The 26,031-nt window shown below is 35.2% G+C and overlaps 1 protein-coding gene across 1 annotated transcript in view; it reads left to right on the top strand.

Moving 5' to 3' along the window:
- Positions 1 to 26,031, top strand: part of ptgfrnb (prostaglandin F2 receptor inhibitor b) — an 84,052-nt gene that overhangs the window by 7,582 nt on the left and 50,439 nt on the right. The window contains exons 2-4 of the mRNA XM_056463503.1: positions 649 to 1,014; positions 12,840 to 13,247; positions 17,787 to 18,158. Coding sequence (XP_056319478.1) covers positions 649 to 1,014; positions 12,840 to 13,247; positions 17,787 to 18,158 — 1,146 coding nt within the window. The remainder of the gene's footprint in view (positions 1 to 648; positions 1,015 to 12,839; positions 13,248 to 17,786; positions 18,159 to 26,031) is intronic.

The raw sequence follows: 26,031 nt of genomic DNA, 5'->3' as shown, positions 1-26,031 counted from the left end.
TACAAAGATATTTAAATGTATATATAATTTGTATCATGCACATATATATTTTATATCTTACCATAAATAAACATTTTCTCAAATATTTGCATGCATGTGTGTATTAATACATATATAATAAAAATACACCGTATACACATTTATATTATGTCAAAACAAACTTTTATCTTGGATGCAATGCAATTTTTGCCCAGCACTAATTGTATTGTATATATTTATTTATACCATTTTTAATGAGTTAAATCAGAAAAAAGCCAAGTTCCTTTATTTACATTGTCATAGTGAATAAAGTCATAATAAATCACGACAAAACTTTAACATATTATATGCTGATCTGTTAAATGATGTTCCAAATTAGTTGGTTAGATTCATTAAAAGAGTCATTACTAATGTTTTTTTGATTATTTATACAATTTTTTAAATGATTTAAATCAGATGAAATTGCTAGTTGTCAAATTTACATTGTCTTTGTGGATAAAATCATAATAAGTCACAATAAAAGCCTCTCCTTGGATCGATTGCACTGTATCATTTGGAAATATGCTTAATAAATGGCTTGCCAACACAATTTCATGTTGACATAATTGAAAGTGTATGTGATATAAGGACCAATCAATAACTCCTTGTTGTGTTGTTTGTGTTTTCCAGGTTTATGCAGCTGCCGGTCTGTGTCGGTGTCTGGGGGCCCTTTGCTCCGGGTGGAGGGCCAGCCGCTGTCCATCCGCTGTGATGTGTCCGACTATGAGGGCCCTAGAGAACAATACTTTGAATGGACTGTAACACGAGGAACAAAAACCATCAACGTGATCTCCACATTCGACCCTGCATTCTCAGACCGCTCTCTAGGAGACCGCATAAAGAGTGGTGACATTAGCATAGCACGACTAGTGGACAATGTAGTGGAACTGAGGATTCAAGAGGCTCAAATTAGCGACAGCGCCACCTATCGATGCAGTACTCCAAGCACAGACTCGGTGATTAGCGGAAACTACGAATCGTCTGTCCAGCTGCAAGGTCAGTGTGTGCAAAACTATTTTTGTAGGCCTGTTGCCATTATTAATTAACCAAATTGCATATTTTTTGGATAACAAAAATTTTTCCTGTTGACATTGATTGCTGCAAGACCTTTCAAGATCCTGTGAAGTGCTTTGAAACGTGCATTTTTGTTAAATGCGTGACATAATCTGAAACTTGAAGAGACGGTGAGACATATAGTAGCTCCTCCCCCTTAAAAAAAACAGCCAATAGCATTTTGTTTTATCATAGCTCTGCCAGTAAGAGTGGTTGAGCTCGAGTGCATCAAATGAAAAGTAATTGAAAGTGTTTTGAAGGGGGAGGGGCATGTCAGGTATTGGAGAGCATTTGATTGGTCAGAAGATTTGATGAGAAACTTTGATGAGCAAGCTTTGGATTTTTATATCTTCTAATTGTGAATTTTATTGCTGTTTTGTATGGGGTTATACTTGCAACACAATTTTGTGTGCAAAAGATCATGTTTTGAGTGTGCAAAATGGCTTGTTGCATGTGTGTTAACAATTCTGATCACAAAAGAGCACGTTTTGAGGGTGCAAAATGGCTTGTATGTGTGTAAACAATTCTGTGTGCAAAAGATCTTGTTTTGAGTATGCAAAATGGCTTGTTACATGTGCATTAACAACTCACAGCACAAAAGAGCATGTTTTGAGCGTGCAAAATGGCTTTTTACATGTGCATTAACAACTCACAGCACAAAAGAGCATGTTTTGAGCGTGCAAAATGGCTTTTTACATGTGCATTAACAACTCACAGCACAAAAGAGCATGTTTTGAGCGTGCAAAATGGCTTTTTACATGTGCATTAACAACTCACAGCACAAAAGAGCATGTTTTAAGCGTGCAAAATGGCTTGTTGCATGTGCATAAACAATTCTGTGTGCAAAAACTCATGTTTTGAGCATGCAAAATGGCTTGTTACATGTGCATTAACAACTCACAGCACAAAAGAGCATGTTTTGAGGGTAAAAAATGGCTTGTTGCATGTGCGTAAACAATTCTGTGTGCAAAAGAGCATGTTTTGAGCGTGCAAAATGGCTTGTTACATGTGCATTAACAATTCACAGCACAAAAGAGCATGTTTTGAGGGTAAAAAATGGCTTGTTACATGTGCATTAACAATTCACAGCACAAAAGAGCATGTTTTGAGGGTAAAAAATGGCTTGTTACATGTGCATTAACAATTCACAGCACAAAAGAGCATGTTTTGAGTGTGAAAAATGGCTTGTTGCATGTGCATTAACAATTCACAGCACAAAAGAGCATGTTTGAGCGTGCAAAATAGCTTGTTGTATGTGTGTAAACAATTCTGTGTGCAAAAGATCATGTTTTGAGCGTGCAAAATGGCTTGTTACATGTGCATTAACAATTCACAGCACAAAAGAGCATGTTTTGAGTGTGCAAAATAGCTTGTTACATGTGCATTAACAATTCTGATCACAAAAGAGCATGTTTTGAGCGTGCAAAATGGCTTGTTTCATGTGCATTAATAGTTCTGTGTGCAAACAATCACGTTTTGAGCGCACAAATGCTGGGTTTATGTTTAGCCCGATGTTGCATTAACACAAAAGGAAGGAAACCTGTGCACATCCAAACATAATCAAAACATGCTCAAAACATAATCTTCTGCATGCAGAATTGTGCTGCAAATATAACCGAGATGTTTTGGAGTACACTAGCTTCACACTATATCATTAAGACTAACATACTGATAATAACATCTAAAAAACTTACTTTGATTTCACAAGGGACTTTAATAGCTAGTGAAAAGTAATGATAATAAAAACACACATGCAAGCAAACATGTAACATAAGGTACCGCTCTTGGAGATTTTTATTTATATTAGTCAATGTAAAAAAAACATTTAATAACACAGCTGTTAATATTATTTCATTGATCTGTGCTAAATAATAGTGCAGTGTTTTTATAGTAACACTTTACAATATGGTTGTATTAGTTAATTTATTTATTAAAATGAACAAACAATAAACAATACATTTATTTAATTACATTTATTACATTGAATTTAGTATTCATTCATCTTTGTTTACGTTATTTAATGAAAATAAATTCATTATTAGTTCAAGTTACAGTGCATTATCTAATGTTAACAAGCATGAATTCAGTTTTTAACAGTGCATCAGTAATTGCTGATCTATGATTAATAAATTCTGTATAAGTATTGTTCATCATGTTAGTAAATACATGACCTAACATTAGCAAATGCAACCTTATTAGATAGCATGACCATTTTATTATACATGATCAAATTTAAATTTATATTATAGCAAATGGTACAGCCGTTAATCAAGCAATGGATCAAACAATGTTGACTAATTAAATCCTATAGTAAAATGTTGGTAAAAAGCATAATAATAAAGGTGTGCATGCAAAGTATTAATTGATTACAATAATGTTTGATGTGTTCAGAGGCTCTTTTGCAGTGTTTTTTTTTTGTCTGTGGACTAGTAAGACACCCTGAATGCCAGCAGCCTTCATTATGCAAAATCCACTGGGTTAATGATGTTATCATTATCATTAGTTCATGAGCACCGACTGAACATGCTGGAATTAGTGTAATCACTGCAGATTTGTGTAAGAACCCACAGGACATGTAAAACATCCCAATTGTTTCTCCATGCATCAATGAAACTCAATTTAAATAGAAGTTTTGGCTGAGAAATAAAGCTCAGTTATCTTATCAGTGTCTCTGAGTGAACTCATATTTCCATATTTTTTATAATACTCCCATGCATGTTCAAAAGATTTGAGCTGTTTTTAACATTACTTTTAAACTCTTGCTGTACGGCTTATGCTTATTTATTTATTTGCTAAATAAATTTTAGATGCATGAAAGACAACATTAAAACTACATGTCGAAGTGTTAAATAATCAGGAGGATGTTTAAAATGTTTTATTTAAGTGGGTCTCTTAAGCCTGCATTTTTAGAGATCACATATTCAGTACAAACTAAAACTGGGATTTTATTTCTTACAATTAAAACTATATTATATATTTAACAGCAAGATTCCTGGCTGGGTCAGTTGGGATTTCTGTGTGGAGTTTGCATGCTGTCCCCATGTTAATGTGGGTTTCCTCAGGGTGCTCCGGTTTCCCCCACAGTCCAAACACATGCGCTATAGGTGAATTGGATTAACTAAATTGGCCGTAGTGTATGAATGTGTGTGTGAACGAGTGTGTATGGGTGTTTCCCATTACTGGGTTGCAGCTGGAAGAGAATTGGCTGTGTAAAACATATGCTGGATAAGTTGGCGGTTCATTCCCGCTGTGGCAACCTCTGAAATTGAGACTAAGCCGAAGGAAAATGAATGGATGAATGACTTAAACTAACACTAGCTTAAACGAAACTTAACTTAAATTGTTACAAAGATGTTATTTTTTTATTAAGCAAGGATGTATTCATTTGTTAAAATGTGAAAGACAATTATAGTATTATAGTTTTATTATAATAATTACAAAAATTATAGCATTGCTCTAATAAATGCTGTTCTTTCTTTTTTTATTCATCAGAAAATTCTAAAAAATATTTTTTTTTCATATAAAATTGCTGAACAGCAACATTGATTATGATAATAAGTAATTAAATATGATTATTAACAATTAAGTATCGTCAATAATTGATAACTGAATGGTAAATCATTACATTAGAATGATTTCTGAATGTGATAATGAAGCGACATGAGACTAGACTAGAGTAAGGATACTGAAAAATCTGATTTGCATCAATAAAAAAAATCATGTATTTTGCAATATTATTATTTTTACTGTATTTTTGATTAATTAAATATAGATTTTCACTCTAACAAAATCTTGCGTCCCTAAATCTATTAGTTGAATCAAATGAACTTTTCTAGTCATCTCAACAAGCAAACAAACCGACTAAAATACTCTAAAATACACTAAAAATAGACTAAAAACTTTATAACAATTTTTTTAAACATGATTTATTAAAGATATGTAAAAGCAACATAAAAATATTTGATGTCTTGACTTTTCTTTGACTTTTGTGAGATGAGCAAAGCAATCAACACTGTTAAAAAGTCAGTTCAACACAAGAATAACATAATCCTTATTTCCTTTCTTGTTCACTCAACTTTTGAAAACATCAGCTGCACTGATCTAAAATTATTTGTCAGTAATACAAAAAACATAGAGTTTATATTAACATAAGATATGTAACACAACATATTAGTTTTCTGAAGAGGTGAACTACTCTGTAATAAAACTTTTTAAGTTGTGCCAACTGAACATTTTTTGTCTGCTGAACTGGAATGCCTGAAGTTGAGTGAACAAAAAAAAACATAATCCTTATTTCCTATTGTTTACTGAACATTTTTTTTTATTATTTATTTTTTTTCACCTTTAATTGATTGGACAGTACAGAGTAAAGACAGGAAAGCGTGGGGAGAGGAGAGAGGCCAAGGATCTGCATAGGACCTCAATGCAGGAATCGAACTTGGGTCACCATGAACACCAGAGTGCCATGTCTCGACGCACTCACTACTACAATTGGCACTGACGTGTATTCAACTTTTGAAAACATCAGTTGCACTGACCTAAAATATCTGAAGTTGAGTGAACAAAAAACAAACTAGACACAGAATTAGAAACAGGACAGGAGGTAAAACAACAATAACGGTAAACAAAACAAGGATGAAACCATGTCTGGACAAACAATGCTTTGTAATGCTTCACATGTGAAGCATGCCTTCCTTTTTTTTCAATTGAACTATGTTTGTTTGTTCTGATAATGTTTTATTTCTTAGTACCAATTTCCAAAAAAGTTTTCTTGTTCACTCAACTTCAGACATTTTAGATCAGTGCAGTTTTCAAAAGCTGACTGCATGTTGGTGAAAATGGTGTAGTGGTTAGTACGTCGACACATGGCACATTGGTGTTCACGGCGACCCAAGTTTGAATCCTGCTTGAGGTCTTATGCTGATCCTTCCCCTCTCTCCTCTCCCTATGCTTTCCTGTCTACTGTCCTATCAATTTAAGGTGAAAGGTGAGAAAAAACAATAGGAAATAAGGATTGTTTTTTTGTTGTTCACTCTACTTCAGGCATTCCAGTTCTGCAGACAAAAAATGTTCAGTTGGCACAACTTAAAAAGCTTTGTTACAGAACAGTTTACCTCTCTAGAAAACTAATAATCTTAAGTTAACCCAACTCAATGTTTTTTGTATTACTGACAAATAATTTTAGGTCAGTGCTGCTGATGTTTTCAAAAGTTGAGTGTACAAGAACAAGCGAAAGGAAATAAGGATTATAGGGCTGCACGATTAATCGTATTATGATAACGATAACGATACTTGTGGTCCACGATCAATAATTAAACATCATCACGATTTTACAGTGTAAAGATCAAGCCGTTAATTTAAAGGGCGGAGTTTACGGATTGTACCGCATCACAAGCATGAGGTGACTGTGTCTAGATTGCAAGTGTTTTTTCGAGGAATGCAATGTTGATCAGGTAGCCTTTGCTCCTGTTCAGTCCAAACATCCCAAGGTAACACAAAAAACCTCATTAACCACCTTAAAAACCATCACAAACCATCATCAGTGGGTTAATGAGCTCAGGGGAATTCTGCTTTGCGTTTTTCTATGCATTACTAACATCACTAAACTGTTTTATTAGTTAACCTAGAGCTGCACAATTAATCGAAAATAGATCGCGATCTCAATTCGACCCCCTAGACGATCTTAATCCAGCATTTCTACGATTCTGCCAATCATATTTTCAAGTTCAGGAGAGAAGCAAAGGCGGCTGCACTAGTCTTGTTTCACATACATTGTTCAGCGACATGGACACCTCCAAATGATGTTGAAAGAGTCACATACTGTATTTATAAGGTATAATTCACCTAAAAATGTCATTTTTGTCTTCATATAATGCTGTATTCGCGGCCGGGAAATCACACGTGACGTGAGCTGCTGACCGTGACCTGTAACGTTCTACTTAATGATAGACACGCGCATCTACTTTAGTATACCAAAACCTGCATAGGCTGTGAGTAACAGGTAATAAAGCTGTAAATAATATTCAGTTTGTGGCTCAGAGTGATCGTTTGAGAGCCGCACGCGAAGTATGAACAGCACTTAGCTGTGAAAATGAAACCGAAAGCGTGCACATTATTTAAATGATCATATCGCATTTTAAAGTTATTATTACGACAAGCTTTTGATGTTTTTTCTTTATAGCGAACACAGAGTTGTGCATGAAAATAAATGTTTACAATGTCAGTATAACTACTCTAGCCTATATAATGTTGATCTTACCAGTGAATTAAATGGTCTAATAATGTTGTCAATGACAGATTGCAAGCATAAGCCTATATCCCAAACATAATTCAACATCAGAATTATTATAAGTAGAATAGAATTATTTATAGAAAACAGTAGATCCACACATAATATTATTATTGTTGTTTTACCATATGTTTGAGAAAAAACAATAATAGCCGACTCATATTAAGCTTTATTTCACATCTACAGAATCGTGAGAAAATCCTGATCTTTATTTTAAGTAAAAATCGCGATTCTCATTTTAGCCAGAATCCTGCAGCTCTAAGTCAACCAAATATTCGCTGAGATTTTTTTCTGACGCCTTTGCCAGTCACGTAGACAGAAGACACTGTATCATATTGTTTCAATGTAAAAAAAAGTCATTGTGGCCCTGTTCACGCAGGTATTGAGATTCGTTTCCATCAATCTGATGCAACTTTTATTATTTACAAGAAAAGAAAATGTAATTAAAAGTTTCAGATCAATTAAACTGAATTTATACAAATTTTAAATTATTTATGCATTTAATAATGAAATAGATAACTAATTTCCTTTATTACTTTAGGCTATTTTGTTTTACAGTTTTAATATGTATATATGCTTATAAAAAAAAGTAACCTATAGTTGTATTAAGTCTACCATGAGAGTAATTGGCATTGAAAATATCTGAAGACTGTGTGCTGATCCGCTAGAAGCCTAATAATGATGTCGACTTGTAACCACTGACTGTTACGGCATCTCTGAGGTCTGCAGGGTTTGTCTTCACATTTCCGCTCTCAGCAGGATAAACTGCAGATTAGCAGCGTTCCCGGGCTGCGCACAAGCTGATGAACACTAACGCTCGTGCTAACTACCTACTGTCAGGTGCTGAGCTTCCTCCTGTCCGCCGGTTTGTGCTGTAAAACTGACTGAAGGGATCTGGCAGACTCCAACAGCACCAGCAGTGTGTTAGTCCAGCTCATATCACACGCGTCTTCATTCATAACCTCAGCATTTAAAGAGACAGTTCACGCAAATATGAAACATCTGCCATCATTTAATATCCTCCATTGTTTGAGTTTCTTCTGTTGAACACAAAGGAAGATATAGTGAAGAAGGCTGGAAAAAACAACCATTGACATCCGTAGGATTATTTGTTCCTATTTGGATGTCAATAGCTATGTTTTCATTCAATGATGCAAACTTATGCACAAAACTTAAATATTTTAAGGCAGGGGTCACCAATCTCGGTCCTGGAGGGCCGGTGTCCCTGCAGAGTTTAGCTCCAACTTGCCTTAACACACCTGCCTGGATGTTTCAAGTATACCTAGTAAGACCTTGATTAGCTTGTTCAGGTGTGTTTGATTAGAGTTGGAGCTAAAGTCTGTAGGGCACCGGCCCTCCAGGAACAAGTTTGGTGACCCCTGTTTTAAGGTTTGTTTGTTTTCTGCATAGCAATACCAAGATTGAACTGGTGCAGAAATTACATCCATACTGTACGTCAACACAAAATGCCAAAAAAACTAATTAAATGAAATAAAATTGACCCTTCAAAGTAAGTTTTTCATATAAACTAGTTTCAAAATAGTTGCATACAACTGACTTCAACATGAAGCCATTCATACAAAAACTATTGTACATCCCAAGATCAAAACATCCCAGATTTTACAAATACTATTTCTTGAAAGCTCCTAAGTGCCCATTTACAGTATATTCATTAAACAGTCTAATGCCCCAAGGTATGGTGGAACAAGCATTTTGTTTTGTCCTTGTTTTGCATAGGGTCCGATTTCTTTGATTCCTGAGGAGCCGACCAGTTTTTTCCAACCCAGGCTCATTCTGAAAACGTAGTCTCGTGGATGTTTCTGGAGACCGCGAAATACGTAGCCGGGGGTACGTCTTTTCACCAGTTGTTGGAGGAAGTAGATCGTTTGAATTTAAAGTGACAGTGAATCTGTTTCATTTAATGATAGCTCCCTCCATAGTTTTAAAGCCGGTAGTATTACCGGATATAGATGTATTGCTTAAAATAATAAACAAATAAATAAATAATAATAAACAAATAATTATTGCACAAATATTTTCAAACTAAGCAGCATTTCCATTCAATGAGTCAAAGAGAAGAAAATCATCAGAGAAATATATTTCAGTGCGTTGGGATTTGCCACTGTGGTGTTTTTTTTTCTCTCTAATAACTGAGTTGCACTTCAGAAGACGAAGACGAAATGCAATGAACGCGGTGAATATGGTGGCTTTTGGAAACGTGAGACTGGAGCGCACACAGATGCTCAAGACAGTTCTGGAGGGAGTAATAATAGAAGAATAAAAATACTGAAGCACTGTGATAACGGACTGACTGCTGTGGCCTTTACAATCAGCACATTTCAGATCAGCAACAATGGAAAGCTGGAAACATCTGCTGCAAACCAACATTAATGCGTGCCATCACACATATTCATATCTGATCAGTATTTGGCAAAAAAGAAATCACATGACTTTTTTGATGTGCATTTTTTTTTAGCAGACAAAAAGTTTATCCTACTCAGTTGTGTGCAAAATGTAATATTTTTTTGCTAAAAAAGCCTTTACATATACCAAAATGTGGATAAAAGTATGTGGATGGAAACATGTTAAAAAAAGAAATTTAGTTCTTGCCTAAATAGCGAAATCGTTTTGTGCAACTAAGTATTTTACATTGCTTTAAAAATACTCAAAAATGTCTCTGTTAATGTTTTCAAACAATTATATTTATTAATATATATATATATTTATTAATATATTATTAATTATATTTACCAAAATCTCACAAGTGCCAATTTCACATCTGTCACGTCCATAACGGAGCTTTTTCCTCATAAATGCAAAAAATGTCAAATAAAATAAAACCAATCATTTTTGTTCTATAGTGAGCCAACTCTATCCTTTTGATTAGCATTGTTTTTTTGGGGATTGTGCAGTCAAAGAAATTCTACAAAATATGTTGAATTCTGCAAACTCGCTTTTTTCGTCACATCCATAACGCATGTTTATTTTACTCATTTAAAATATTAAAAATGTTTACAGATTGATATTTTTCTGATCCCATAACTCTGTGGTTAGTTGTTTTGGAAAATATAAACAGATGTTTCAATATAATGTTAACATATACTTTCTATGTGAATTTAGGTTTTGAGATTTTACTGCAAATGTCAAATATATATATATATATATATAAATGATAGATTACACTAAGCTTGTTTTGCATGCTGGGATTTGGGCCAGCGGTTCATCAGTTTATTGTGATATAGAAAGTTAAGTTTTGATAACAGTTGCACATAGAGTTTGCTTCTTGTTTTCATCCAGAACATTTGTTTCCACATGATTTCTGATCTGATGGTTGAACTAGTCGGTCCGGTTCTGTCACTTGTGAATAATGGTCGTGTGGTTTGTACCTGCAGACATAACGTCGGCTTTTATTGTGTAAGACTCACTATTGTATCTTTGCACAAATGTTCTGTGTTTTGTTTCATTTTTAATGTATGTCTATAGGAGTTCAATGGTTGTGTGATGATTGTTCAGTGGTATTTCCTGCTGTATGATTACTGTATTCATTGACAGTAAGGTGTGTTAAAGCAAACACTATATTTATTTCTGCATGTCCATGTTGTTCAAAGCAGTTACAATAATTGGTTGAGTCTAAGTTCAGATTTGTTTATTTTAAAAATGTCATGGTGTAATGTTTTTAAATTAGTTTTTATAAAAAGTTAATTAACAAGAGAGAGGAATCATGAATATACACTGAAATAAATGATACATTGTCAATTTATTTTTTAAGGTAAGGAGTTGCAAACAATTTATATGGGCTGAATTTAAACAAACTAATTAAATGTAGTAATGGTCAACTTAATTTGTTTGTTTAAATTCAGCCTATATAAAGTGTTTGCAACCACTCACATTAAACTAAATCGACACCATAGACGAGCGATTAATCAGATATAATTCTCTCAATAATTATTCATAATTTACATTCACTATTAACAAGCAGGGGAGTTCTTGGGACGTACCTGAGCTCAAACTCCCCTCTCGCCCTGCAAAAGGGGGGGAGCCCCGGGCTCGAGGATCTCATGAGCTCAGGGCTCTCAGCAAGCCAAACACGGTTTATAATCGATAATCAGCTATGTGTGAACTCCTGAAAAATGCCTAAAAATCTACACCTATTTTCAGCTAATATACTGTTTATACTACACACAGTTAAAGACAAAATTATTTGCAGTCTTGTGAAATTCTTTTTCATATATTTCCCAAGTGCAAGGATGTAATCATTTGTTAAAAAGTGAAAGTAAAGACAATTATAGTATTATAAAAGTTTTTGGTGTAATAAATGCTGTTCTGGGTGGCATGGTGGCGAAGTGGTTAGCACTGTCGCCTCACAGCAAGAAGGTCACTGGTTCGAGTCCCAGCTGGGCCAGTTGTCATTTCTGTTTGGAGTTTGCATGTTCTCCCCGTGTTGGTGTGGGTTTCCTCCAGGTGCTACGGCTTTCTCCACAGTCCAAACAATTGGGAAAGCTAAATTAGCCGTATGTATGAGTGTGTGTGAATGAGTTGGAAGGCTGGAAGGGCATGGGCTGCGTAAAACAATCACTTGAATAATTGGCGGTTCATTCCGCTGTAACGACCTCTGAAATAGAGACTAAGCCGAAGGAAAATGAATGAATGAATGAATAAATGAATGAATAAATGCTGTTCTTTCACTTTTTATTCATCAAAAAATCCTGAAAAGCAATTACTAAACAGCAACATTGATGATGATGATGATGATGATGAGTAATTAAATATTATTACCATCAATAATTGAAATAAATCTGAAGGATTATGTGACAATGAAGACTGAAGTAATGATGCTGACATTCACATTTGCATCAATTAAAAAAATGTATTAATATTTCAGCTGACACGGTGGAGAAGGTCGCTGGTTTGAGTCGAGGCTGGGTCAGTTGGCATTTCTGTGTGGAGTTTGCATGTTCTCCCCGTGTTGGCGTGGGTTTTCTCTGGGTGCTCCGGTTTCCCCCACAGTCCAAACACATGCGCTGTAGGGGAATTGATGAACTAAATTGGCCGTAGTGTATGAGTTTGTGTGTGTGTGTGTGTGTGTGTGTGTGTGTGTGCGTGTGTGTGCGTGTGTGTGTGTGTGTGTGTGTGTCTGTGTGTGTGTGTGTGTGTGTGTGTGTGAATGAGTGTGTATGGGTGTTTCACAGTACTGGGTTGTGACTGGAAAGGTATCCGCTGTTTAAAACATATGCTGGAATAGTTGGCGGTTCATTCCACTGTGGCGATCCCTGATGAATAAAGGGACTAAGGAAAATAAATACATGAATAATATTTCACAGTACTGTTTTTACTGTATTTTGATCAAATAAAAATAACTTTGATGAGCAAAAAAAGGTGCAAGTACACTGTTAAAAGTTAGTTAAGAGTGAATATTAATAATATTTCTGCCTCCAGCTGTAGCTTCCCTGACTGATCTCTGTCTCCTCTTCTTCTTCAGTGGTTCCCAACACTCTCATTGTGGCTCCGGATCCTCCGACGCCTGTGGTTCCCGAAGGCGGATCCATCAGGCTCCAGTGCAGCGTCTCACGGAGCTTCATCCCGGGCATTTTTCTCTCCATAACCTGGTCAGTGAAGAACCGCTCGTCTCTCCTGGAGGACCTGCTGACGTTCGGTCCGGATATGAGCGTGACGGTGGACGTCGGATCCTCGCAGCGCTACACAGATGGTGGGATGCGCTTGGAGATGGGAAATGGAGTCTCGCACAGTCTGGTTCTCTCTGGAGCGACGCCGGCTGATCAGGGCCTGTATATGTGCACTGCCAGTTTGTGGACCAGAGAGCAGGGGGTCTGGACCCGCATCCAGGAGAAAAGCATGGAGATGGGGGACGTGATGGTCACACCTGCAGGTCAGTTACTAAGCATACAATACATAGAGAACAACATTAGCTATTTCCATTTATCTATTCTGGAGCATAGCTTAAAAAATGGGGAGTTGATGTGCATACAGTTAAAGGGTATCTATTATGTTACTTTTTCCAAGATGTAAACTAAGTTTTTGATGTCCCTAAAGCAGAAATGCCCAAAGTAGGGCCCACGGGTTAAAGTTGGCCCATGGTAACCTTTGATTTGGCCTGCCATCCCATCTGAATAGAGAGGGAGAATGATGGGGAGGTGGTTGGGGCAAATGCCTTTGATAGAGATCGTCATTTTGAAATAAACGTAACCTTTTGTTTCTTTGTTTTATTGCTGAGCTAAAAAAAGAGACTGAAATTAAATAATTCAATTAAAGGTTATAAATGAATCAGACTTTTAAAATCGAAATAGTGTCACTTGACAGATGGAGGACAATGCACAAGTCATTTCTGAGTCATTTCATGATTGGGAGGCCATTATAGATAAGGGTCGATGGAGTGAATTTAACCAGGACACCGGAGCTACACCACTACTCTTTATGAGAAGTGCCATGGGATTTTTTAATGACCACATAGCGTCAGGACCTCGGTTTACATCTAATCCAAAAGACAGATGATAAGGATGATATATTCTGATATGGGTCAGGGTTAGAGTTAGGGTTAGTTCACTTAAAAGCGTAACATTTTTAAGTGAACTATTCCTTTAAATCTGCTGAATTTTACTCAAAATCAAGCAAACGTTGGAAAATGTTTCAGATTTCCTGCATATTTTGGACAGTCGGTATAATGTGCACCTTTTTAAAAGTTGCTTTGAAACAATAATTATTGCGAAAGGCACTATACAAATAACCTTGAATTGAATTGAGTTGATACAGCAGATTTTAGGGTAACATGTAGTAGGGGTGGGCGATATGACCTAAAATTAATATCACGGTATTTTTCATCTTTTAAACGGTGACGGTATAATATCACGGTATTACTTTAAATAGCAAAATAATCTACATCTCAAGGAAGAACAGACAAAAGAAAGTTTCACTTCTATCACTCTTTAAAAGTTTTGGTTTGGGTCATTGTAAATGCTCAGTCTCGTTATGAGCTGATCTTCATTTCTCTGTGTTGGTGGAATAAAGTAGGCGAGTCAGCCGCACCAATTTATGAGCAGACAGAGCAGGATTCTCATGATGACCACCGGCGCAATTCCGCTCTTTGTTATGAGCCGTAGTTTCAGTGTAAACTTAGTAAAGGTGAGTTTCTTTGGCAATAATGTCTACAGTATTAGACTTTATATTTAGCGGACATTGGCGCTGAACACGCGGTAAATGCAACGCATCAAGATTCAGGCACCTTCTCCAAAACACTCGATTGATCTCAGCTGGCGGATCAACATTTACCTCATGTCATGATCGCTGTCATCTGCGCCATTATTATTATTATAACCTTAGGTGAGGTTTGCAAACCTGTGCACTTTTCACTCTTCAGCCGTTTGCATTTCCTGCAGTAACAAAAGCTCCCTGTTATCTGACAGCGGGAAGCGTTGAGTGACTGACAGCTAATATGAACCAATACAGCGGCAGGGTAAAGCGATTCAGCAAGTTTTTAGAGAAAATCAAATCAGATTGCACTACAACCATTATATTCAGTCGCACAAATGCTCCCAAATATATTATGAGGGTGCATAGATTACATTTCGGGCGCTCATGCGACCAAAATGGTTGCAATTTTGAGCCCTGTGGTATAAGGACAGGTATTCAGACCACAACTGAACGTTTGAAGAAAATTGAATGCCTTATTATTTAGAATTAGCTATTATTGATGTAAATGCAGCCGTTTAAGGTGCATAATTGATTTATTACGGTATTGACGGTATTAGAAAATCCATGTCGTGGTGCAATGTCACACCGGTGATGACTATGACACCGGTGTACCGCCCACCCCTAACATGTAGTTTCTCTGTGTTTCCTTTATCAGAATTGAGCAAAAACTCACCACATAATCATTTTAGTTGCAAAAATCAGATTTCAAACATTAGGAAGGGTTTTTTGGCTTAATATAATCATTTTCATATGTTTAATTGTGTTGCTGTGTCCTGGGAAACTATAAGATCATAATCAATGCTTATGCTGTGAAATAATCTGATTTAATACAATTACCAGTTATATAATTTGCTCAGATGATCATCCAACAAAAGAGTGTGATAAAAAGCACTAACTCTCGTTTGTAGGAGAAAGAGACTGAAGTAGTTTGTGATTATGGTTGTGAAAGTGTTTCAGAGTCCCCCTTGAGAAGAGCAGAGATGAGCTTTTGTCTGGTTTTATCCTGTTTAATGTCTTCAGACCTTTCTCACAAACCAGGCTGTTTGACTTTTCACTGCTGCTGAAATTCCTGCCTGGTTACCATATATACTGTCAATGTTACTGCAGGCCTTTTAATTAAAATCAGGCCGTCTGGAGCTCCAGAGGACCAGCTAACACACATTATTACACACACTCTGAGTCTCTGTGCTGTCTGACACTAGCTTAAAGATGAAAAGGGATTATAAAGCATTTAAACATGCTGAATATCACGGTATTTATGAGCAGAAGTCATTCAGAGTTTGCTTCAATTCAGTTTAGTTAGTCTGTTGTTCACCTAAATCACATACAATCATCATTTTACCACTCATGTTAATGCAAATCTGCATTACTTTCTTATTTTCTGTGGAAATAATTGAGATATGATGCTCTTTTTTGAATTTAAGACTGTAATTTTGTTATGAAAAATAAATGCATGTTTATTAATATTAGTTACCAATAAGAACTGGTGTCAATTACATTTGGCATTTACAATAGTGATATATTTAAACGCAATTAACGTTTGTTTTTTTATGTTATTAACTGTATCTTAATATTTTATTCCATGTTAACTTTTAACTTTGTTTATTTATATTTAGTAAAATGTCTCTAAAATGTAAACTTATTATAAATAACAGATGGATTTTAGATTTGACATACTAATGAGATTTGACATGATAAAAATATTGATATTTTCTGTAGCGATTTATGTAATTGTACTGTTATTAACTTTAATAATAATATTGTGCTTTTTATTTTTTAGGTATGACATTATTTAGCTTTATATATTTTTTGTGTTACTAATTGTAATATTTCAAAACAAAAATTATTTCATTTATTTGCAAAGATATTTATGTTATATATCTTCTATTAATATTTTATTCCATGCCTACTTTTAACTGTATTTATTTATATTTAGTAAAATGTTCATGTTCCTCTTTTAAATAGGATTTGACATGCTAACAATATAGATATTTTTTTGCAGGGATTAATTATTTATTAATAATATTTAATTTGTACTGTTATTAACTATAATAACAAACACAATAATAATAATAATAATAAGAAGAAGAAAAAGAAGAAGAAGAAGAAGAAAAAGAAAAAGAAGAAGAAGAAGAAGAAGAAGACGAAGAAGAATGTGCTTTTTTTGTTGGCACTATTTAGCTTTATCTATATATAGATATACACTGTGTGTGTGTGTATGTATATATATATATATATATATATATATATATATATATATATATATATATATATATATATATATATATATAATTGTTTTATTTTATTTTTAAATTCTAATTTTAGAATCTTCTCTTTATATTTTATTCCATTTGCATTTAATTGCTAGTAATCATTTAGCAATGTTGTTATCAATTTATTATTATTTTAATGTGTATATAGTCATTAATATTAGATAAAGATTTAATATTTTTGTTTCATAATAGTGCATCAAGTTAAACTGGAAAAAGATTTTTAAAACATTGGATATTAAATACTTTTAACAACTATTTTTCATTTGTGTGTTTTTGTTTTGTTTTGTTTTTGTTTTGTTTTAAATAAAATAAGTTTGAAATCTTATAATTAATAGCACTATATTAAATCTGAGCAGTAATGTACAAAAACATGACTAAACATTACAAATTATTATTTTATATTATTATTATTTAAGTTATTTTTTTAAATATTTTTATAAATTATATATATATATATATATATATTATATTTTATATTATTATTTGAGTTATTAGTCTTTTAATGCATTATTATTATTATTATTATTATTATTATTATTATTATTATTATTATTATTATTATTATTTATTTATTTATTATTATTATTATTATTATTATTATTATTATTATTATTATTATTATTATTATTAAGTTAGGGAATAAATATTTGGCCTAACAAATTTAATATGAAATATATTGCTTGTTATTTTATTTTATTTTATTTTATTTTATTTATTTTTTTTAATTGAGGCATAAATAGTTGGCTCAACACATTTAATATGAAATATATTGCTTAAAATAATAATGATAAAAAAATAATAATGATATTAAGTTATAGCATAAAATATTTGGCATACAAATAAAAATAAAAATATATATTACATAAAATTGTTATTATTATCATTATGTTAATTATTTTAAACGTATCTAATATCTGTTCTGCTTTTCTTTTCTATAAACTCCCCAGTGAACTCTCTCTCGGTTCACGTTCAGAACGACTCCACATTATCCACTGGAGATTCGCTGCTGCTCCTGTGTTCGGTGTCAGTCTCCGGTGCGTCTGCGGTAGATCTGGACGTGACGTGGCTGCAGAACGACACGCATGTTCTGGGACATCTGAGTCGAGACGGCGTTCAGACCGACAGCAGCAGTAGCAGAGCAGTGGATGTAAAGCGTTTGGGAAAGTGGGATTATCAGATGAAGATTCAGGATGTGGAAACATCTGATGGAGGATTGTATACGTGCAAAGTGAGTGTGTGGATTCAGCGTGACGCCGGGCGATGGTATAAGGCCGCAGAGAAGATTTCTGACCCTGTACGAGTTCATGTTATTAAGCACAGTAAGTACTCCACATATCAGTCTACTGTAATGAGTTATAACGAGTGATTCATTGATTTATCAGCTGAAAAAGTCTAATTAGAGATTGCTGTTTTGTAAATAGGGAATAATTTAATAAGTAAGGGTTAAAGTACATGCAGGCGGTTGCATATCCTTAAAGGGCACCTATGATGAAAGTTCTACTTTTAAAGCTGTTTGGACAGACATATGTGTAAGTATAGTGTATATACTGTCATATTGGGTTGATATAAAGACACCCAGTGCTTTTTTTATTTAGCAACATAAAAACGGTGGACCAATTGGAGTGGTTTTCAGACCGACCTCAACTTGATGTAGGATTGCGGTCCCCCCGCCCACTGAATTGATTGACAGCTGCGTATTAACATGTCTCCGTAGTAAGCAGGTGATTTTGAGTTGAATCTGTGGTCCTTGGTGATTCATACAATGGCAGTGAATGGTGACAGGTTTTTAGATTAAAAATATGTGTGACAGTAGTCCTATTGTAGGACTAGGGTTGGGTCGATAGACGATGCCATCGTCCATCACCGATGGCCAATTGACATCACGATGCTGAGTCAGCATCACGATCCTCCGCCCCGCCCCCGTCGCAGCAGCAACCCGCTCGCCAAACATTTACACTAATACATCTTCAAACAATCCACGTCCACACTGGTGTTTCACCTAGCATTTCTGAAAAGCCCTCCTTCCACACTATACCGCTGAAAACGTACTATACACACCTTTTGGCATTCACTGCATATACCCACGTCTGAACTTCAGCAGTCAGCAGGTGCTTTGAGGACAAAACCCCAGAGAGCAGTGCACGTCGGACAGTTTATCAAGGATGTACTGCTGGATCTCGTCTTACTATAGATGTTAAACGTGATATTTAACTAAGTCTCTATCTAACGACACTTTGATCTTTTGAATCCATCAGGTAGTGTGTCACAGCAGGTCAGTACACTGCTTCAATCTTTCGCTTTCACACTTGTACTTAGTAATTTTAGTGTAAACCTCAGATACTGTTGGTTGGTTGCTGTTGGTTGTGCACCTTTTTTACCAACCCAGTTTGTGGACGCCATTTTAACGACACAGATCACTCTGCCTATTCATGCCAGAGTCCTGAGGAAAAAGTGATTGACAGGTGGTCATTTGAGTGTAACTTTTCTTTATTTATTTATGATTTGGTTATGGGTAAAACAAAGACCATGTGGGTCAGGTAGTTGAAACGGTAGGCTGCAAATAATTAATTGGTTATGAATTCGTTAATTATTCATAAATATTTAATGTACTGCTGCCTACAACGACGATGCTATCGTCCATCGCGATGTTTCTCATTAGACATCATACAATGCCAAATTAGTCGACATCGCCCAACCCTAAAAGCTAATAATATTGTAAATCATGTTCAATTTCTCACCTGGACTGATTGTTTTGCTTCACAAGGCTAGTCATCAGGAGTCATGACTATTCATTTGTACTTGTTTGTATGTGTTTATTTTAAAACTAAAAACCTGTCAACATTCACTGCCATTATAGGAATCTCCAAGGACCACAGATTCAGCTCAGAATCTTCTTTAATGTTCTACTAAAGAAGAAAACAAATCTCCTACATCTTGGATGTCCGGTGGGGGAGTAGATTAACAGGAGGTTTTCATTTTTGGGTGAACTACCCCTTTAAGAAACGTTAAATTGAGTCAGAAATTAGTGAGTGACAATGCCGTGTTTTGTATGCATGAAATATGGTCTTGTTGCTTTAAATGTTTCATGTTTTGGTGCATTTTTTATTTATTTTTTTGATGAGTAATTCAGTTTATTAACTAAAGTTTTTATTTACTATTATAACAAGCACTTTAGTAGGGATTTTATATACAGGTAGTATTTGTTCAAGTACAAATATCTTGAATAAAAGTCTTAAATATCTTGAGTGATTAAATGTATTTTCAGACATAGTATTTAGGAATTAATTTAAAGATTTTCTACTAATTTATTATAAATTTTTACTTAAATATTTATTAATTTACTACTTTTATTGGGTCACACTTTACAATAAGGTTGCATTAGTTAATCTGTTTACTGACAGTAAAATAAAATAATAATAAATAATTATTGTACAGCTTTTATTAATCATAGTTCAACGTTCATTCACTCATTTTCCATTGGCTTAGTCTCTTATAGTTCAGGAGTCGCCACAGCGGAATGAACCGCCAACTATTCCAGCATATGTTTTACACAGCGGATGCCCTTCCAGCTGAACCCAGCACTGGGAAACACCAATACACAGTCATTCACTTATAGACTACAGCCAATTTAGTTCATCCACTCCACCTATAGCGCATGTGTTTGGACTGTGGGGGAAACCGGAGCACCCGGAGGAAACCCACACCAACACGGGGAGAACATGCAAACTACGCACAGAAATGCCAACTGACTCAGCCTCGACTCAAACCAGCAATCTTTTTGCTGTGAGGCGATCGTGCTAACCACTGAGTCACCGTGCCTCCTAGTACAACATTTACTAATGTATTATTTACATCCAAATTCATAGTTAGCATCAGTTAATGCACTGTGAGATGAACATAAACTTTAATTTCCTTAACTAACATTACCAAATATGAATGAACACTGTAATAGATGGTTTGTTCATTGTTTATGTTAGTAAATACATTAATTAACATTAGCTCCTACAGATTTATAGTAAAGTGTTACCCTTTTTTGACGTAATTTGTCCTATGCTGTTCCAGTCTATCATATCTTCTTCTTTCTGGAGTATAATTCATAATATCATGATATAAACAACAGCCAGTATTGTCTCATATTTTGTGACATTTGAAGGAAATGCCATCTGAAGTGCTTTACAGTGTGTTCTGCTTCACCCAGAGCTTCTGCCGTCATCCATAAAATATTAGTTTGATTATTTGGTATTTAAATGACATTAAAAGCATGATATGACTTGTTTATTAGTGCATTGTAAAACGTCTTTCAAGCCCTAGAGATGATTATTAGAAGATTTGCTGGTTTATATAGCTAAAATTGATATAATTCTCAGCTTTTTTTTTGGTTGTATGGCAGTATTTTTGTATTTATTCTAATATATTATTTATAAATGCATTTGTTATGTAAATTAAAATGCGAAACAGAACTATTTGTATAGATAAATTTCATTAAAACCTTAAAAAAATGGAAACATTACAAGATTAAAAGTAAAAAATGGGCGTTTTTGCATGTTTTTGTGTGTCTGTAAGTGTGTGTATGTGTGTGTTTGAATGTGTTTTTTGAGGGTGTGTACATATGTCTATGTGTATGATTGTCTATGTGTTTGTGAATGTGTGCATGTGTTTACGGTGTGTGTGTGTGTGCGTGTGTGTGTATCTGAGTGTTTGTGAACGTGTGCATGTGTTCACAGTGTGTGTGTGAGTGTATGCATATGTGTGTACGTGCATGTTTGTGCATGTGCATGTTAGTATGTGTGCATGTATGTGTATGTTGGTGTGTGTATGTGTGTGTTTATATGTGCGTGTGTGTGTTTTTTTTAAGGATGTGTGCATATGTGTGTGTGTATGTGAGTGATTGTGCATGTGTGTACATGTTTGTGAATGTGTGCATGTGTTCACAGTGTGTGTGTTTGTGAGTGAGTGTGTGTGTGCATGTGTGTGTATCTTAGTGTTTGTGAACGTGTGCATGTGTTTACAGTGTGTGTGAGTGTGTGCATATGTGTGTACGTGCATGTTTGTGCGTGTGCATGTTAGTATGTGTGCATGTATGTGTATGTTGGTGTGTGTATGTGTGTGTTTGAATGTGCGTGTGTGTGTTTTTTTGAGGGTGTGTGCATATGTGTGTATGTGCGTGATTGTGCGTGTATGTACATGTTCGTGAATGTATGCATGTGTTTACAGTGTGTGTGTGTGTGAGAGTGAGTGTGTGGGTTCATGTGTGTGTATCTTAGTGTTTGTGAACGTGTGCATGTGTTTACAGTGTGTGTGAGTGTGTGCATATGTGTGTACGTGCATGTTTGTGCATGTGCATGTTAGTATGTGTGCTTGTATGTGTATGTTGGTGTGTGTATGTGTGTGTTTATATGTGCGCGTGTGTGTTTTTTTGAGGGTGTGTGCATATGTGTGTGTGTATGTGCGTGATTGTGCATGTGTGTACATGTTTGTGAATGTGTGCATGTGTTTACAGTGTGTGTGTGTGAGTGAGTGTGTGTGTGTGCGTGTATGTGTATCTTAGTGTTTGTGAACGTGTGCATGTGTTTACAGTGTGTGTGAGTGTGTGCATATGTGTGTACGTGCATGTTTGTGCATGTGCATGTTAGTATGTGTGCACGGATGTGTATGTTGGTGTGTGTATGTGCGTGTTTGAATGTGCGTGTGTGTGTTTGTCTGAAGGTGTGTGCATTTGTGTGTATGTATGTGATTGTGCATGTGTGTACATGTTTGTGAATGTGTGCATGTGCTTACAGTGTGTGTGCGAGTGAGAGTGTGTGTGTGCATGTGTGTGTAAGTGCATGTTTGTTCATGTTAGTATGTGTGCATGTATGTGTATGTTTGTGTGTATGTGTGTGTTTGAATGTGCGCGTGTGTTTTTTTGAGGGTGTGTGCATATGTGTATGTGCATGATTGTGCATGTGTGTGTACATGTTTGTGAATGTGTGCATCTGTTTACAGTGTGTGTGTGTGTGTGTGTGTGTGTGTGTGTGTGTGTGTGTGTGTGTGTGTGTGTGTGTGTGTGTGTGTGTGTGTGTGTGTGTGTGTGTGTGTGAGTATGTGCATGATTGTGCATGTGTGTACATGTTCCTGAATGTGTGCATGTGTTTACAGGCATGTTTGTATGGGTGTGTTTGTGTGTGTGTGTATTTGCATGTTTGTGCATGTGTATGCGGGGTGTGCTTGCATGTTTGTGCATGTGTGTGCATGTGTGTGTGTGTGTGTGTGTGAGCGTGTGTGTGTGTGTGTGTGTGTGTGTGTGCGTGCGTGCGTGTGTGTGTGTGTGTGTGTGTGTGTGTGTGATTGCATGTTTGTGCATGTGTGTGCATGTTAGTATGTGTGCATATATGTGTGTGCATGTGTGTGTGCTTGCATGTTTGTGCATGTGTGTGCATGTTAGTATGTATGCATGTTTGTGTGTGTGTGTCAGCAATTTGTACATGTGTGTGTACATGCATGTTTGTGTACTTGCATGTTTGTGTGTGGGTGATTGTGTGTGTACATGTCTGTGTGCGTGTGCATACATTTTTATGCGTGTGTGCATCTATGTTTGTTCATGGGTATGCGTGTGTGCATGCATGTGTGTTTATGCATATGTGTGTGTATGTTGATGTTTGTGTGTGTTTGAGTCACTAATGCAGCAGAGGATTGTGGGTGGTCGTCCTGATGAAGCACTGCTGTCTGATTTACAGGCCTAAAGCCAGTTGCTCATGTTAAAGTCAGCGCTAATAGTTTGGATCTCGTTGTCAGATTGATTAACAGAGAAGAGCTTCAACCTGTTTATTCTCAACTACAGCCAAAGAGATGAAGTAGTTCACCATAAAAGGAAAGCTCTGCTGCTGCACACACACTCATTTCATGGAAACACACAGGACGTTTTTACAAATTTCAAGCTCTGAAATTGACAAAATAAAAACACTTAAAGGTTTTCAGTGACATTTTAGTTTGTAAAAAGTTTGTAATCTTATTTAATAACATGAACAAACAATGAACAATACTTTTATTAGTGTATATGGTCATACTTGTTAGTGGTAGGTAATGAAGACATTAATTAATTCTCACAGTGCATTAATATTAATAAAGAGAACTTTGATTTTAATAATGCATTAGTAAATGTGCAACTGTGATTAATAAATGCTGTACAATATTGTTCATGCTTGTTGGTAATTACATTAACTAATGATTATAATTAATTAATTTATAATTAATCAATTGTATTATGTAATAACTGTAATATAACATATATAATATAAATATAAAATTATAATTAATTAATTTATAATTATTGGATTTACCATTATTATGAAGTGTGATTAACTTTTTCATATGACTAAATGAGTAGTTACATAATACATATGACTATATATTTAACAACAATGTTAAATGTCCATCTTTAAACAAAAATAAACCTTAAAGCTTTTAAGAAGTTGTCACGATCACCAGCGATCATAACTCCCAGATCGCTGGATCTCATTCACAATAACCTATGGACTACAAATCCGCCATTCATGGACTACATATTCATACATGCACTCCGTTCACACACACACATGCTTCCTCATTTCCACTGATTAGACTCCCACAGCTGATACAGCTTCTGGACTAGTGACACACACTACTTTAACAGCACACACACTCACTTCCCTTGCTGAGTCTTGTTATCTGTAAAGTGACATTTCAACGCGTTCTCCTAGTCTTGTTTTCCTGTGTTTTGACCCTAGTCTTGTTTAGCTAGTTCTCCCTGTCTGCCGCCTGCCTTCCGACCTCTCGCATGATACATTTGATACACGATTCTGGACTGCCTTTATACATCTGTTTGCACCTCTGTTGACCATTGCTTCCCTAACTTCGAATACACCTGCAAGTGGATCCTAAACTTCAGTTGTCTGTGTCACTCCCCGTGTTACAGAAGTAATAGATTTGAATTTCTATCGTAAATATGTTGAGATTTATAGTGATTCATGTAGTATGTGTAGTAATTTCTTAATAATTGATTAAAATTTCTTATAATATTCTTATAATTTATAAAACTTTATTGCCCTTGGCAGGAAATTTGTTTTGGGCATTAGCATATTGCTGCAGACTTTCCATAAAAACAAACAATAAAAACAATACAAAAACAGCAGTTACAATAATTATAATGCTAATTAATATAAACTCTTGTTAAATGAGCCCAATGAAACTGGTACAAAGGATTTCTTATAATGGTTCAACCAAAATATATATATATACAGGGGCATAGCGGACATTTTAAAAGTGGGGGGGATGGCTGTATGAGATCATATGTTCATATAATTATTAATCATCTGTTTCTAAATGTCTCTAAAAGTGAGGGGGACGTATCCCCCCATCCCCCCCGGTTGCTACGCCCCTATATATATACCTACACTCTATATCTCCTACCAGAGAGAAGAGGTTCATAATGTGGAAACAAAAAATGAGTTGGATCATTCGGTATTCTTTCCACCTAATTGAGGACACAATTCTCATATAAAACTTGAGGATTAAAGTATTCATCATGCCCAACAATTTTCCATCCTGTCTTTAAGAGATGCATCAACTTAGATTTACACTGTACAGATAGGTTGCCAAATCCACACCATATCTAACAATGCTTTCAAGAGTTGCTTCATAAAACAACATCATAATCTTCTTGTTAACTCCAAAAAGACGTAACATCCATAAAAAATACAATCTCTGGTGTAAACGAGAGCAAACCCACTCTATGTGTGTTTAACACTGTCAAAGTAGATTCCCAAGTACTTATAGGTCTCTGACTGAGTAATAGGAGGGTCGTGTACAAACACTTGACGATGGTCACCTATACACTTTGGGTCAAACACCCTCTCTTCTGTTTTCTTAGTATTTATTTTTAGCTTATTTTTATTAAACCAATCAACAAACCGGCTAATTTCTGACTGGTAGCTAACATTAACATCATCAATCTCAGAAGGAAAACTTAGTATGGCTGTGTCATCGGAATATTAAACATTTTAATTCTGTGAATTTGAAAGTAACTCAAATACAATTTTTAATTAGCAATTATTAATTTCTTCTTTGAAGTAACTGACTCAAAGTGCTCCTGACACTAAAATAATGACTTATAGAGCATAATTCATCAGTTTTACTATGAATGTAAAGCCAGTAATGACATTTAATCTGTGCTGA

Source organism: Danio aesculapii, chromosome 1 (genome assembly GCF_903798145.1).
Source record: "Danio aesculapii chromosome 1, fDanAes4.1, whole genome shotgun sequence".
NCBI lineage: Eukaryota > Metazoa > Chordata > Actinopteri > Cypriniformes > Danionidae > Danio > Danio aesculapii.
The sequence above is the reverse complement of the archived record's forward strand: the minus strand, read 5'-3'. Positions and strand labels throughout refer to the sequence as shown.